General features: G+C 39.0%; 1 protein-coding gene across 2 annotated transcripts in view; it reads left to right on the forward strand.

Moving 5' to 3' along the window:
- LRP6 (LDL receptor related protein 6) overlaps positions 1–9181 on the forward strand; it is a 165354-nt gene extending 156173 nt beyond the window's left edge. For both annotated transcript variants that reach the window (XM_065941188.1, XM_065941181.1), the window contains exon 23: positions 3592–9181. In XM_065941188.1, the coding sequence (XP_065797260.1) occupies positions 3592–3886 (295 nt within the window). In that variant the 3' untranslated portion in view covers positions 3887–9181. The remainder of the gene's footprint in view (positions 1–3591) is intronic.
- Positions 9182–14967: the final 5786 nt, after the last annotated feature.

Below are 14967 nucleotides of genomic sequence, written 5' to 3' on the forward strand. Positions count from 1 at the left end.
CTTTTTGTTATTTTCACTGGTTTGTTGTATTTTTTGGATTCCATGTATAATTGATAGCACACAGTATATGGCTTTCTCTCTCTGAGTTATTTCACTTAGTGTATCCTCCAAGTCCATCTATGTTGTTGCAGATGGCAAAATTGCACTCTTTTTCATGGCTGAGTGTAGTCCGTTCTGTGTGTGTGTGTGTGTATACATACACTACGTCTTCTTTATTCATGTGTTGATGGACACTTAGGCTGTGTCCATATCTTGGCAACTGTAAATAATACTGCTGGAAATATTGGAGGGTATCTTCTCCAATTAGTGTTTTCAGTTTTCTGGATGTATACCCCAGAGTGGAATTGCCAGGTCGTATGGTAGTTCTATTTCAGTTTTTTGAGAAACAATGGCTGCATCAGTTTGCATTCCCACTAACAGTGTAAAAGGATTCCCTTTTCTCCACATCCTGCCAGCACTTGTTATTTGTGTTCTTTTTGGTGATAGTCGTTCTGACTGGTGTGAGGTGATAACTCACTGTGGTTTTGATTTGCACTTTGCTGATAAATAGCCACATCAAGCATCTTTTCATGTGCTTATTGGCCACCTGCATTTCCTCTTTGGAAAAATGTCTATTCAGGCCTTCAGGGAACTCTACATTTTTTAAAGAAAGCCGCAAATTTTTTTGTGGCTGGCTTTTGTAGTATTAAGATAGAGCCTCCAGGTTTTGGCAGTATTCTAAGGAAAAGTTACCCCCAAAGTGACTTGATTTCAGAGTATGTTACTGCTGAGGTTAGGTTTGATTGATCGTCTCCAGGAGAATGTTGGTATGAGACAGAGGTCCGGAGAATTAGGAGAGCTCTAAAATAGCAGGAGTATTAAGGGCACAGAATTTGAGAGAAGCTGAAAGAAGCTTAAGTTCAGCTTTTGCTTACATATGTTGTTATTACAATCTGGAGTGAAAGGTTTCTCATATAGTTGCATGGAATAAATCATGACTCAGTAAAATAAACTGGAGTGTGTTCCAGAAGGGGGGAGATAGTATGCCTTTGTGCTGATTTGTGACTCTCTGAAGCAGAGTGAACAGGTTCCGTCCTAGTGTGTCATCCTTACTCTTTGGTCTGATTGGACAGGCCAACGGAAAGTCAAAAACTTAGATTCTCTTCAGACACTTAGTGCCGGTGTTTATTGGCATCACTCAAGTGGCCATTGTCTTCTTAATAAGGTGTTTCCTGGCATTCCACTCGATTGCCCTGATGTATATATAACCTTATAGATGTGTAGAAATGAAGTGAAAACTGTTTATACAGTATCTCACTTAGAATCCTCATGTCACTTCATGGATAAGATAGGTTTGACTCTGAACAGATTGATTTTATGTTTTACTTAAAGTGTTGCTTTCCCTACCCCAGGTTTGTTCTAAAAAGTCAAAATAGAAAGGCAGAAACCTGAATATTGAAAAAACAAAAGGAAAGAGCTAAAATATACTTTTAAACAGTTTCTTTAAATTGAACATTGTTTGATTCAGGTAAACGTAATTGCATCAAAACCAGTTCTTTTTATGAAAACTTTGAAACTTTGTCTTGGGCTATAGCTCATTAGCAGTGTTAGGTTGTGATGGTGTCATGTGCACGGCAGAGTGACTCGGCCATGCACACACCTATTCCCACCCTCCCCCAAACTTCCCTCCCATCCAGGCTGCCACGAGACATCGAGCAGAGTTCCCTGGGCTATACAGGAGGTTCTTGGTTAACCATTTTAAATATAGCAGCTTGTGCACGTCCATGTCAAACTCCTCATCTGTACCTCCCTCCCATGGTCTGTGTTGTATTTCTCCAACCCCCTACCTCCGCCAGCAACGCTAAGCTAAGTTCGTTCTCTATGTCTGTCTGTCTCTGAAAAACAGTTCTTATTTAACTGTTTCCCACATCTCAAATTAAGCCCAGTTAATTTACTTCAGAGTAAAACTTTTTATCATTTAAATTTTCTTGGGGGTGGGGGAAACTTTGCAAAACTTGATACATTTTGTTAATCTATTTCCTTTTTCTCTGCTGGTGTTTTTTTTTTTTTTTTTTTCTCCTCCTCTCCTGTGGAAATGGAAGTATTGGGCCTTTTAAATGTTGAGCCAAGAAATTTCACCAAGGCTCACCACCTGATTGGACAGAAAGATAAGACCTAAAAAATACTGTGACATCATGTCAACACTGGTAGTAAAAGTGCTTGAGAACCTGCTTTGCAGGTCATGTAACTTTTGATCTTTTATAGCCATTTCTTTTGATACGGAGGGCTTGCCTCAAATGGCATGTATCCTGAGGTGTGTTACCTGGCACATCGTTAGATGTTTTATAAATTGTTGCTTCAGTTTTACACTTGCTCTTGCCCCACTGTTGGCAGTCATTTTATTTGATGAGAAAGCATATAAATAAATCCTGATTGGGATAAATATGAAATAAGATCAGCTTTACTATACTTAGACTATAAAATGGTATAAGAAGTTATAGTAGAAATGATGGGAAAATCAACACGTTTTAAGTCAGCTCTTAGTTTTACTAGTACATTTCTCTTTCCAGTGTGCCTTTTTCTTTAGTTAGCCATGCTACAAACTTAACAGTTATAGATTGCTTGAAAAGATAGTTTAAAGGGTGTACAAAAATAAATTAGGTCTCTGAAATACGCTTAGAAAACTCACTGGTTCTGTATGGATACCTGGAGTTTGTCATTTTGATGTTCAGTTAGAGCTGCTCTTACGACAACGTGCTTGTCTACATACAATATAGGAAATTGATACTCCTTCCCCCAAATCACGGTAATTTCCCTGTCCTGATAGTATTAGTAATGGGATAGATATGTTCCTTAGGCTGTCTGCCAAACTTCAGCCTGGCTTGTACAGTGTTTGTACAAGAGAGAATGAAGTAGAGAGAGTAATGAAGTCTTCGGTCATCATTAAATTATTCATCAGGTAAATCATAGTGTTTGAGGAATGTTCAGGGAATACTAACATGTTTAAGTAATGTAAAATCATAAAGACACGTTCTCACAGATCATGGAAAGGCAGAAATTGATGTCCACTATACAGACTAAATGCAAAATGAGAGATTTTTCCAAAGATGACCGTTAATTGCAGCTTTGAATAGTTCCTTCTTATTGATACAATGTTACTTAAAGACGTTGTTTTTTAGTCACTAAATCTAGTCTGCCTCTTTATGATCCCATGGACTGCAGTCCTCCAGGCTCCTCTGTCCATGGGGTTTCCCACACAGGAATACTAGAGTGGGTTGCTGTTTCCTCCTCCAGGGGATCTTCCCAACCCAGGGATCGAACTCGCATCTCCTGCATTGCAGGCGGATTCTTTACTGTGGAGCCACCAGGGAAGCCCACCTTAAGTACATAAGGGTACATCCAGAGGTTAGAATGGGTTCATCGTTCACAAGATGATGCTGTCTTCCTACTTCAGCCTGCCTTTGAAAATTGCCTCTTGGTTGGTGCCAGTTTAGATTGTCATACTTGGTTGTCTTCCAAGTCAGGTTCACATTTAATGCCTCTGTGTTTGGATAGAGAAACCACTCTTCTGTAAAACTAATTCCTCTTCTCTCGCTTTCTTCCCTGTATCAGCTACAGGCCGTACAGCTACCGGCACTTTGCACCCCCCACCACGCCCTGCAGCACAGACGTGTGTGACAGTGACTATGCTCCTAGCCGAAGGATGACCTCGGTGGTGACGGCCAAGGGCTACACTAGCGACTTGAACTATGACTCAGAGCCTGTGCCCCCGCCTCCCACGCCCCGAAGCCAGTACTTGTCAGCAGAAGAGAACTATGAAAGCTGCCCGCCTTCTCCGTACACGGAGAGGAGCTACTCCCATCACCTCTACCCGCCGCCACCTTCTCCTTGTACAGACTCCTCCTGAGGGGGGGCCCTCCTCCTCTGACTGCCTCCAACACAGAAGTGTAAATACGAGTTCGGTTGAGACCTGGAGGGGGGGGAGGGAGCTATCAGTGAAGGATGAGGCAGACCGTGTACAGTTAAAATTATAAATGGGGTAGGGGAAACTGGAGATATTTGTACAGAAGGAAAAGATATTTATATATTTTCTTAAAATAGCAGATTTGCTGCTTGTGCCATAAAAATTTGTATAAATAATAAATTTGTACTAAAAGTTTTATTTTTGCAAACTAAATACACAAAGCATGCCTTAAACCCAGTGAAGTGACTGAGTACAAAGGAAACAGGAATTAAAAAAAACGGCATCACTGACCAGGAATGTCTGGGGCTTTATTGATACCAAAAATTTTTTTTTTTTTTTTAAGCAAAAGAAATTAAAGTCCATCTCAGCAGCAAACCATATATACTCGGAAGGAGCCCAATGGCCTTCACATTAACTACCATTTGAATGCCAACAAGTTTAAGAAATGAAAGGCAAAAGAAAAGAATACTAATTTTGGACAAAAGGCTTTGTTTTCTCTAGGGGTCCAATAATTTTAGTGAGGAAGACAGATATTTCTAAAGATTCATTCGGGGTGCTGCTGTTGTGGAAGAGATGAGCTGTCTGGTAAGATGCTATGGGGCCGTTTTGTTTGCAAGTCTTCTGTCCCTATCTTAAAAGTCACCCGTCTGTCATGGGTCATTTCACCTTGCGTCCTCCCTTAGCAGCATTATATTTTGCCAAGGTACCATAATTTATTCACCATAAAATCTGGGGATTGATTAAATAGAATTTGCTAAATAAAATTTCATTTTAATATTTCTACTAACTCCATTCCCCAGTCAGCTTAGCTCTTCAGTTGGACTGCTGTGTCCGCATAAGGATCAAAGGTTAGACAAGTTACTGTTCCTCTTTATTCCAAGATTGTTTTAATGCTCAATACAGTGTCTTTTTACAGCACACATAGAAAGTGTTTAAGAGTTACAAATTTAACCATTAAGTTTTTGTTGTAAATTAATCATATATCCTTGCAGTACTTTCAGCATATACTATCACAGTATGAAATCATTTTTATATATATTTTTTCCTAGTAAAACATTTTAAATATGTTCCGGTTAGAGACAATCTATTTTAAAAGAGGATTTTTTTTGTTATCGTTAGGTTTTCCCTGTATTAGTTGTTGGTGACATTTTCATGTTCTTTAGGCTGATTTTTCTCAGAATGATCTCTACACACATAACTTCTTTCTAATGTGTGGCGTGAGTTGAATACAGTATCTTTCTGTTAACCTAATGTGAATATTAGATTGTTTTCAAATTATCCATGAATTACTCTTATAATCACCTCTTATATATTTTTACGTGTCTTCTCTCTTACTCCATTATGGATTAAGGTGATTTAACAAATTTAACAATATGGCTTACATGAGAAGGAAAACTATGAACTTTTCAGCTGTTGGAACTTGAGTTGAGGGGGATAATGGAAGGCTCTTCCATGCTCTGCCTGTCCCGTGTGATACTGGGGCTGCTGCTGCTTCCGCTGTCAGGGCTGACCTGTGAAACGATGCTGGCACTGCTCTGCCACCTTGCCAGAAGTCGGTTTCCTGCTTTTTTTACATGTTTCCAGCGTTTCTCTGCTAAAGTTGAATGTGTTTTTAAACTAATGTATTTTTACCTTAACAGATGTTGGTCAGTTACTTAATGAATGATGTTTTTTTGTTTTTTTTTTAATTCTATTTTGCTGAGGCCACCCTGTCTAGATTTCAGGGCCCGAGAGAAAACAATGGAAGAAAGGATTTATAATTTTGGTGGAGGTGAACTAACTTTTTAATCAATTAAAGATACCTAAGTAGTCTTTTTAAAAAATTAAAAAACTCAGTTTCAGAATATCACATTGGTTATTGGGGTACCGTATATGAATCTGGTGCACTTGATTTTGCATATAAATAAATGGTAATCCATCAGTGTCTTGCATTTCAGTCAGACGAGCGTTAACTCTTCCTGTTGACGGAACAAAGTGCTCAAGTTCTAACAGAATGGAAATTGAAGTTGCGTTATGTGACACACAGAGGCACTTGATGCTCACACGAAGATGGAAAGGTTGGCAATAACTGGGTATCAATTAGAATATGAGAATTCTCGATGTTTACATTTTTTAATGTGCATCTTTATCTGGTGGGCTTCCCATGTGGAGACTTGCACTATAATGAACTAAGAAGAATATTGCCTTGTTAAATCTCAGCTCCAGTGCTTGCACTGTGAAGGCAATGGCCTCTTCTTGCAAAATACTAATTTGTGTGCCAATTTGTTTGAAATTATTTGAAGGCAGTTCAGCTTAGTCTCAGAATCCTCTTTCTCAATATTTGGGATGGAGTCTTAACATTTTGGGGAATATTTGAAAAGTACAGTTTGAGAAAATGGTCAAAATTCAGGATGGATTTATTGGTCCTCAGGTTGTATGGACAGTTAAGCTTTAAAGTAGACCATCTTGTTTATTAAACACAAGATCTTTAATTGGAAGGTAAAAAATTAATATGTGAGCACAAATCAGGGGAGAAAGAAAACAGTTTTGAGTTTGTATTACTTTGAATTTTTGAATTTGGATTATTGCTAGATGCATTAGCCATGCTGAGGGGCAATGAATAAAATTTCATTATATTCCTTAAATTTAGTAGTATTTGCTGTGATTGTATATCTTGAAGTGAGCCCACTTAGTGATGTGATTAAAGTGACCTGAGAATTGAACTTTAGCAGAGCATACTTTCTGTGCACTACAGTAAGCTTTTCTTCATTGAAGTGGTCTTTTGTACTTCTAAACTTTTATAACCTTGAACTTGGCTCCTGCAGAGCTCTGGTTTTTTGAACAACTGGCCCAAAGAATTTTGCTGCTTATATCAGATAATGGCATATTCACAATTAATAAAAAAACAGTTAAGGCGTAGAATTTTCTCAGTAGTGATTTTTCTTTTGGGAAATTTTATTATGCATCAGACACTTGCTGTAAATCTAGCATATCATGAGATATTACATGTTTAGCAGAAAATTATCATTGTTTTAATTTTAATACAAAAATACCCTGATGTACCACCAAAAGATATCTGACCCTTTAGTCAGTTTGAGAACAGCTGTTCTGAAGGACTCATACGTATTTAGAAATGAAGACTTTACAGTACATTTTTATCTAATATAGACCATTAATTGGGATGGGGCTTTGAGCAGAGGATTGACTTTGTTCATCATTTTAAAATATTCCAAAGTCAATAATTTGTGTAAGACCAACTCATTTGATACTAAGATAAAGAAATAGCCACTCTCTGCATTAGGTTGCAGTCAGTTTGGCAGGGAAATTTTTTTTGTTTTGCCATAAAGGCTCATTAATGAGTAATACTGCCAGTAGGTTTAATAGTTGTGTCTTATCTAACCTATTAATGAACTGTGTATATTTATGTGACCTGATATCAATAGTCATAGTATAGAGACTATTTTTGGTACAGGAAAGGCCTGCCTTCAGCAAGCAAGCCTAGCTTTCTGTGATAGGCCTGCTGCTGTTGTTTTGTGCCTAGACTAGATTCTTAAAAAGTATAGCTTTTAAAATTACTTTATCTCTTGCAGGGGAGAACTTGTTAGTTCATTGATTTTGCATGTCATAAAAGCAGCATGATGGTTATTACTATTACACATCTAACAAGATTCAGAAAAAAAAAACAAACCTTGGCCTTTTTGTACCTCCCAAGTATCTCATACTTTCAGTATGTGCAGTACTTCATTCTGAATAGTGACACGAGTAGTATGCCTGGAGTGTGGGTATGAATTTGGGATTATCAGATGGCTGACAAATGTTTGAGCATCAATAAATGAGACTACAGACAAAGTGTAGACATGGACCAAGTCTTAAAGAAGTTCATAATCAAGCACTGTTTAATATATATTCTCATTATTCTTAAACTTAAGAAATTTAATTTTGTTTGGTACTCCTTTCATTATTTTACACCTAAAGTGAACCCAGAGAAATAACAGATAATTTTACAAAGTACTGTAGCTTATGTATAGCTTACGACTTCTGGAATTGCATCATTTTACAGTAGGGCTCCAACTTTAGCTTTTGAAATTCTCAAAAGTTTTAAAGGATTTTGGACCCTAACGCATAACATGATTTTAAAATTGTGAATCCATATACTTGGGATATTTGACTGGATTCTGCCTCTTTTTCAACTAATACTATACCTGAATGGAGAGGGAGCAAGATTCTTCAGTTTATCTAGATGATTTAGAATGAAATTACTGACCTCATCCTTCTTCAGTTCAGGTAGACTTTATTGTTCTTCTTTTTTTTTAATAGCCATTCTCAAACCATTTTTAAGTTACTGCTGAAAAAAGAAAATCGTCATGACTTTGCAGATACAATTATAAAGAAAGTAATGTCTTACACTCAGAGGTGGAATACAGACCTAATTAAAAAATAACTTTTAATTTTCCATTATTTCGGGTTTGTCCAAAAGTTAACACCAAAGAATTATATATACAGTCTGCTTTGCTTAACTGTCCATTCTTTAAGAAATGATTTTTTTAAAATCACATATAAGCAGGGCAGGGGTATAGATATATAGAAAGATATATATATATATATATAGAGAGAGAGAGAGAGAGAGAGATCTCTATATGTATCTCACTAAATACTAATGCCTAAGTAAGAATATTAAAAGGAAAATAAAACAAGTCTGATTAAGGTTACATGAAATTGAGTATCTAGGATTAGTTGAGAACATTTTAATGAGAGTAAAGAGGATACTGAGATGCTTAAGCTGGACTAGCCTTATTTGCAAGTGAAGGATCTGGTGCTGCTTTCAGATGTTTTATCCTCTGTGTTTTTAAATTCTTTAAGCTTTAATCTTCGTCATTGTCTTAAAGTCAGCTGGTGTTTCTTGTTCATGGACTTTGGTACGATGGTGCTTTGCAAGGATGTAATTATATTTTAATGACCAACATTTGGTCAGCCCTTGTCCACTATTCAGTTCCCCCTTTTTGTAAAATAAGTGCTTTAATTTTAAACTGTATAAAAAATACCTTGTATAAATCCCCTTTTTGATTATTACAATAAGTTGAGTTGTAACAAATGAAATGTTGATTTTTTTAATAAAACAGTGGAAAATAAAAGTGTCATTTCTTTTCAGCAAGAAATTAAAATGGTTGTGCTTCGCTATGATAAATTAATGCTGTGTTTCAGACAGAACAGAACTCACCTTTATTGTTTGCATTTCAAATAAAATACAACTTTGGAAGAGAGGTTTGAGAAAGGCTTTGCTTTGTGCCATGTTGACAGTACCTGGAATTGGGAACAAAATAAGGAAGAATTGAGTTGGCCTATCCTCTGCACAGCCCAGCCAATCTCCTGACACCAGGTTGTGGTAAAGGAAAGCACAGCGTTCATTTGCAGGGCGCCAAGCAAGAAGAGTGGGCAGTTTGTGCTCAAAGACCCAAACTCCCCATTGGCTTTCAGGAAAGGTGTTTTAAAGGCAACATTTGGGATAAGAACTGCAAAGGACTTGACATTGTTCTGATTCAGTGCAGTTTAATTGCTCACTCGTGTCCTACTCTTTGCGACCTCATGGACTGCAGCATGCTGGGCCTCCCTGTCCATCACTAACTCCTGGAGCTTACTCAAACTCATGTCCATTGAATTGGTGATGCCATCCAACCATCTCATCCTCTGTCGTTCCTTTCTCCTCCTGCCTTCAATCTTTCCCACCATCAGGGTCTTTTCAAATGAGTCAGTTCTTCACATCAGGTGACCAAAGTGTTGGGAGTTTCAGCTTCAGCATCTTCCAATGAATATTCAGAACTGATTTCCTTTAGGATGGACTGTTTGAATCTCCTTGCAGTCCAAGGGACTCTCAAGAGTCTTCTCCAACACCACAGTTCAAAAGCATCAATTCTTTGGTGCTCAGCTTTCTGTATACTCCAGCTCTCACATCTGTACATGACTACTGGAAAAACCATAGCTTTGACTAGATGGATCTTTGTTGACAAAGTAATGTCTTTGCTTTTTAATATGCTGTCTAGGTTGGTCATAACTTTTCTTCCAAGGAGCAAGGATCTTTTAATTTCATGGCTGTCGTCACCATCTGCAGTGATTTTGGAGCCCAAGAAAATAAAGTCAGCCACTGTTCCCAGTGTTTCCCCATCTATTTGCTATGAAGTGATGGGACCAGATGCTGTGATCTTAATTTTCCAAATGTTGAGCTTTAAGCCAACTTTTTTACTCTCCTCTTTCACTTTCATCAAGTGGCTCTTTAGTTCTTCACTTTCTGCCATAAGGGTGGTGGTATCTGCATATCTGAGGTTATTGATATTTCTCCCAGCTATCTTGATTCCAGCTTGTGCTTCATCCAGCCCACCATTTTGCATGATGTACTCTGCATATAAGTTAAATAAGCAGGGTGACAATATACATTCTTGACGTACTCCTTTTCCGATTTGGAACCAGTCTGTTATTCCGTGTCCAGATCTCATTGCTTCCTGACCTGCATACAGATTTTTCAAGAGTCAGGTCAGGTGGTCTGGTATTCCCATCTCTTTAAGAATTTTCCACAGATTGTTGTGATCCACACAGTCAAGGGCTTTGGCATTGTCAATAAAGCCAAAGTAGATATTCTTCTGGAACTCTCTTGCTTTTTTGATGACCCAGCGGTTGTTGGCAGTTTGATTTCTGGTTCCTCTGCCTTTTCTAAATCCAGCTTGAACATCTGGAAGTTTATGGTTGATGTACTATTGAGGCTGGCTTGGAGAATTTTAAACATCACTTTACTAGCATGTGAGATGAGTGCAATTGTGCTGTAGTTTGAGCATTCTTTGGCATTGCTTTTCTTTGGGATTGGAATGAAAACTGACCTTTTCCAGTCCTGTGGCCCCACCCATCAACAGAAAATTGGATTAAAGATTTACTGAGCATGGCCCGCCCATCAGAACAAGACCCAGTTTCCCCCTCAATCAGTCTCTTCCATCCAGAAGCTTCCCTAAGCCTCTTATCCTTCTCCATGAGAGGGCAGACACTGAAAACCACAATCACAGAAACTAACCAATTTGACTACGTGGACCCAGTCTTGTCTCACTCAATGAAACCATGAGCCATGCCGTGTAGGGCCACCCAAGTTGAACAGGTCACCATATAGAGTTCTGACAGAATGTGGTCCACTGGAGAAGGGAATGACAAACCACTTCAGCATTCTTGCCTTGAGAACCCCATCAACACTATGAAACGGCAAGAAGATGTGACACTGAAAGAGGAACTCCCCAGGTCTTAGGTGCCCAATATGCTACTGGAGATGAGTGGAAAAATAACTCCAGAAAGAGTGAAGAGACGAAGCTAAAGCAAAAATAACACCAAGTTGTGGATGTGACTGGCGATGTAAGTAAAGTCTGATGCTGTAAAAAGCAATATTGCATAGGAACCTGGAATGTTAGGTCCATGAATCAAGGCAAATTGAAAGTGGTCAAACAGGAGATAGCAAGAGTGAACATCAACATTTTAGGGATCAATGAACTAAAATGGACTGGAATGGGTCTAAATGGGACTAAAAGGGACTGGAATTTAACTCAGATGACCATTATATCTTCTACTGTGGGCAAGAATCCCTTAGAAGAAATGGGAGTAGCTGTCATAGACAACAAAAATAGCCCGAAATGCAGTACTTGGATGCAATCTCAACAACAGAATGATCTCTCTTCATTTCCAAGGCAAACCATTCAGTATCACAGTAATCCAAGTCTATGCCCCGACCAGTAATGCTGAAGAAGCTGAAGTTGAATGGTTCTGTGAAGACCTACAAGACCTTATGGAACTAACACCCAAAAAAGATGTCCTTTTCTTTATAAGGGACTGAAATGCAAAAGTAGGAAGTCAAGATAACACTTGGAGTAACAGGTAAATTTGGCTTTGCACTAAAGAATGAAGCAGGGCAAAGGCTAATAGAGTTTTGCCAAGAGAATGCACTGGTCATAGCAAACACCCTCTTCCAACAACACAAGAGAAGACTTTTCACATGGACATCACCAGATGGCCAACACCGAAATCAGACTGATTATATTCTTTGCACCCAAAGATGGAGAAGCTGTATACAGTCAGCAAAAACAAGACCAGGAGCTGGCTGTAGCTTAGATCATGAACTCCTTATTTTCAAAATCAGACTTAAATTGAAGAAAGTAGTGAGAACCACGAGACCATTCAGGTATGACCTAAATCAAATCCCTCATGATTATACAGTGGAAGTGAGAAATAGATTCAAGGGATTAGATCTGATAGAGTGCCTGAAGAACTACGGATGGAGCTTCGTGACATTGTACAGGAGGCAGGGATCAAGACCATCTCCAAGAAAAAGAAATGCAAAAAGGCAAAATGGTTGTCTGAGGAGGGCTTACAAATTGTTCTTATTGGTTGGTGGTAATGTAGCAATGGTGTTTCAGGAATCTCTGTCATCAACTTTGTGATTCCACCAGTCTGGATTGTACACGCTTATAGTCAGCATGTAGTCCCCATCATCTACCTGTATGGGAGGGTCTTAGTTTCTGTGGAATAACTCAGAGATAGGCATCAGACTGTTATATATATCCTTGAGAAGGAGCTGTTTTATCACTGAGCTATTGTCACTACTTTTCTTGCTTGACTGCTTTTCGTTTATTTCTGCATTCCCCCACTTCCCTAATTAGCAGGAACTTTAGGAATTTCGGAGACTGAAGCCTTATTCTGCAGGCAAGAAACAGGAGGGCCCCACAGGGTCCAGTTCAGTTTCACAATTTGTGCTTGAGAATGCTTTTGTTTTTAGTAAATTCCTGGAAGACATCCTGATGTAGGCTCTGAGACAACCCCTTCTCCTCCTCCAAATTCTCTTTTAAAATGAACATTGCTTTTCCTGATGCAGAGCCCAATAGGATATGATGATACTGAAGGGTAGCGGAATATACCACTGCAAATATGCCACTTTGGCATCTTGATTATTTTGATCAGTAGGCCCTTAAAAAAATAGCAAATGCAGAGAAAAGTTGTCTCTGAATTCCCATTATCTGCCTAAAGACAGATTATCTAAAAGGAACAAAATTGTCATAAATGATAAATTCCCTCCCCCTAGAGTTTCATCAACCAGGGAAGATTGACATCACAGGAGTTCAGTTCAGTTGCTCAGTCGTGTCAGTCTCTGCAACCCTATGAACCACAGGACGCCAGGTCTCCCTGTCCGTCACTGACTGCCAGAGTCTACCCAAACCCATGTCCATTGAGTCGGTGATGCCATCCAACCGTCTCATCCTCTGTCATCCCCTTCTCCTCCTGCCCTCAATCTTTCCCAGCATCAGGGTCTTTTCCAATGAGTCAGCTCTTCACATCAGGTGACCAAAGTATTGGAGTTTCAGCTTCCACATCAGTCCTTCCAGTGAACACCCAGGACTGATCTCCTTTAGGATGGACTGGTTGGAAATCCATAGTCCAACTCTCACATCCAAAAACGACTAGTGGAAAAAACACAGCCTTGACTAGACAGACCTTTGTGGACAAAGTAACGCCTCTGCTTTTTAATAGACCGTCTAGGTTGGTCATAACTTTCCTCCCAAGGACTAAGCGTCTTTTAATTTCATGGCTGCAATCACCACCTGCAGTGAATTTAGAACCCGCCAAAATAAAGTCAGCCACTGTTTCCACAGTTTCCCCATCTATTTGCCATGAAGTGATGGGACCAGATGCCATGATCTTAGTTTTCTGAATGTTGAGGTTTAAGCCAACTTTTTCACTCTCCTCTTTCACTTTCATCAAGAGGCTCTTTAGTTCTTCTTCACTTTCTGCCATAAGGGTGGTGTCATCTGCATATCTGAGGTTATGGATATTTCTCCCAGCAATCTTGATTCCAGCTTCTGCTTCCTCCATTCCAGCATTTCTCGTGATATACTCTGCATATAAGCTAAATAAGCAGGGTGACAATATACAGCCTTGACATACTCCTTTTCCTTTCTGGAACCAGTCTGTTTTTTCATGTCCAGCTCTAACTGTTGCTTCCTGACTTGCATATAGGTTTCTCAAGAGGCAGGTCAGTTGGTCTGGTATTCCCATCTCCTTGAGAATTTTCCACAGTTTATTGTGATCCACACAGTCAAAGGCTTTGGCATAGTCAATCAAGCAGAAATAGATTATTTTTGGGAACTCTCTTGCTTTTTCGATGTTCCAGCAGATGTTGGCAATTTGATCTCTGGTTCCTCTGCGTTTTCCAAAACCGGCTTGAACATCTGGAAGTTCATGTTTCATGTATTGCTGAATCCTGGCTTGGAGAATTTTGAGCATTACTTTATTAGCGTGTGAGATGAGTGCAATTGTGCGGTAACTTGAACATTCTTTGGCTTTGCCTCTCTTTGCGATTGGAGTGAAAACTGACCTTTTCCAGTCCTGTGGCTACTGCTGAGTTTTCCAAATTTGCTGCCATATTAAGTGCAGCACTTTGACAGTGTCATCTTTTAGAATTTGAAATAGCTCAACTGGAATTCCATCACCTCCACTAGCTTTATTTGTAGTGATGCTTCCTAAGGCTCTCTTGACTTCACATTCCAGGATGTTTTGCTCTAGGTGAGTGTGAGTGATCACTCCATTGTGATTATCTGAGTCATGAAGATCTTTTTTATATATTTGTTCTGTGTATTCTTGCCACCTCACATTAATATCTTCTGCTTCTGTTAGTCCATACCATTTCTGTCCTTTATTGAGCCCATCTTTGCATGAAATGTTCCCTTGGTATCCCTAATTTTCTTGAAGAGATCTCTAGTCTTTCCCATTCTATTGCTTCCCTCTATTTCTTTGCATTGATCACTGAGGAAGGCTTTCTTATCTCTCCTGGCTATTCTTTGGAACTATGCATTCAAATGGGTATATCTTTCATTTTCTCCTTTGCTTTTCGCTTCTCTTTTCACAGCTATTTGTAAGACCTCCTCAGACAGCCATTTTACTTTTTTGCATTTCTTTTTCTTGGGGATGGTGTTGATTCCTGTCTCCTGTACAATGTCTTGATCCTCCACCCATAGTTCATCAAGCACTCT

This window comes from Muntiacus reevesi, chromosome 1 (genome assembly GCF_963930625.1).
Source record: "Muntiacus reevesi chromosome 1, mMunRee1.1, whole genome shotgun sequence".
NCBI classification, from domain to species: Eukaryota; Metazoa; Chordata; class Mammalia; order Artiodactyla; family Cervidae; genus Muntiacus; species Muntiacus reevesi.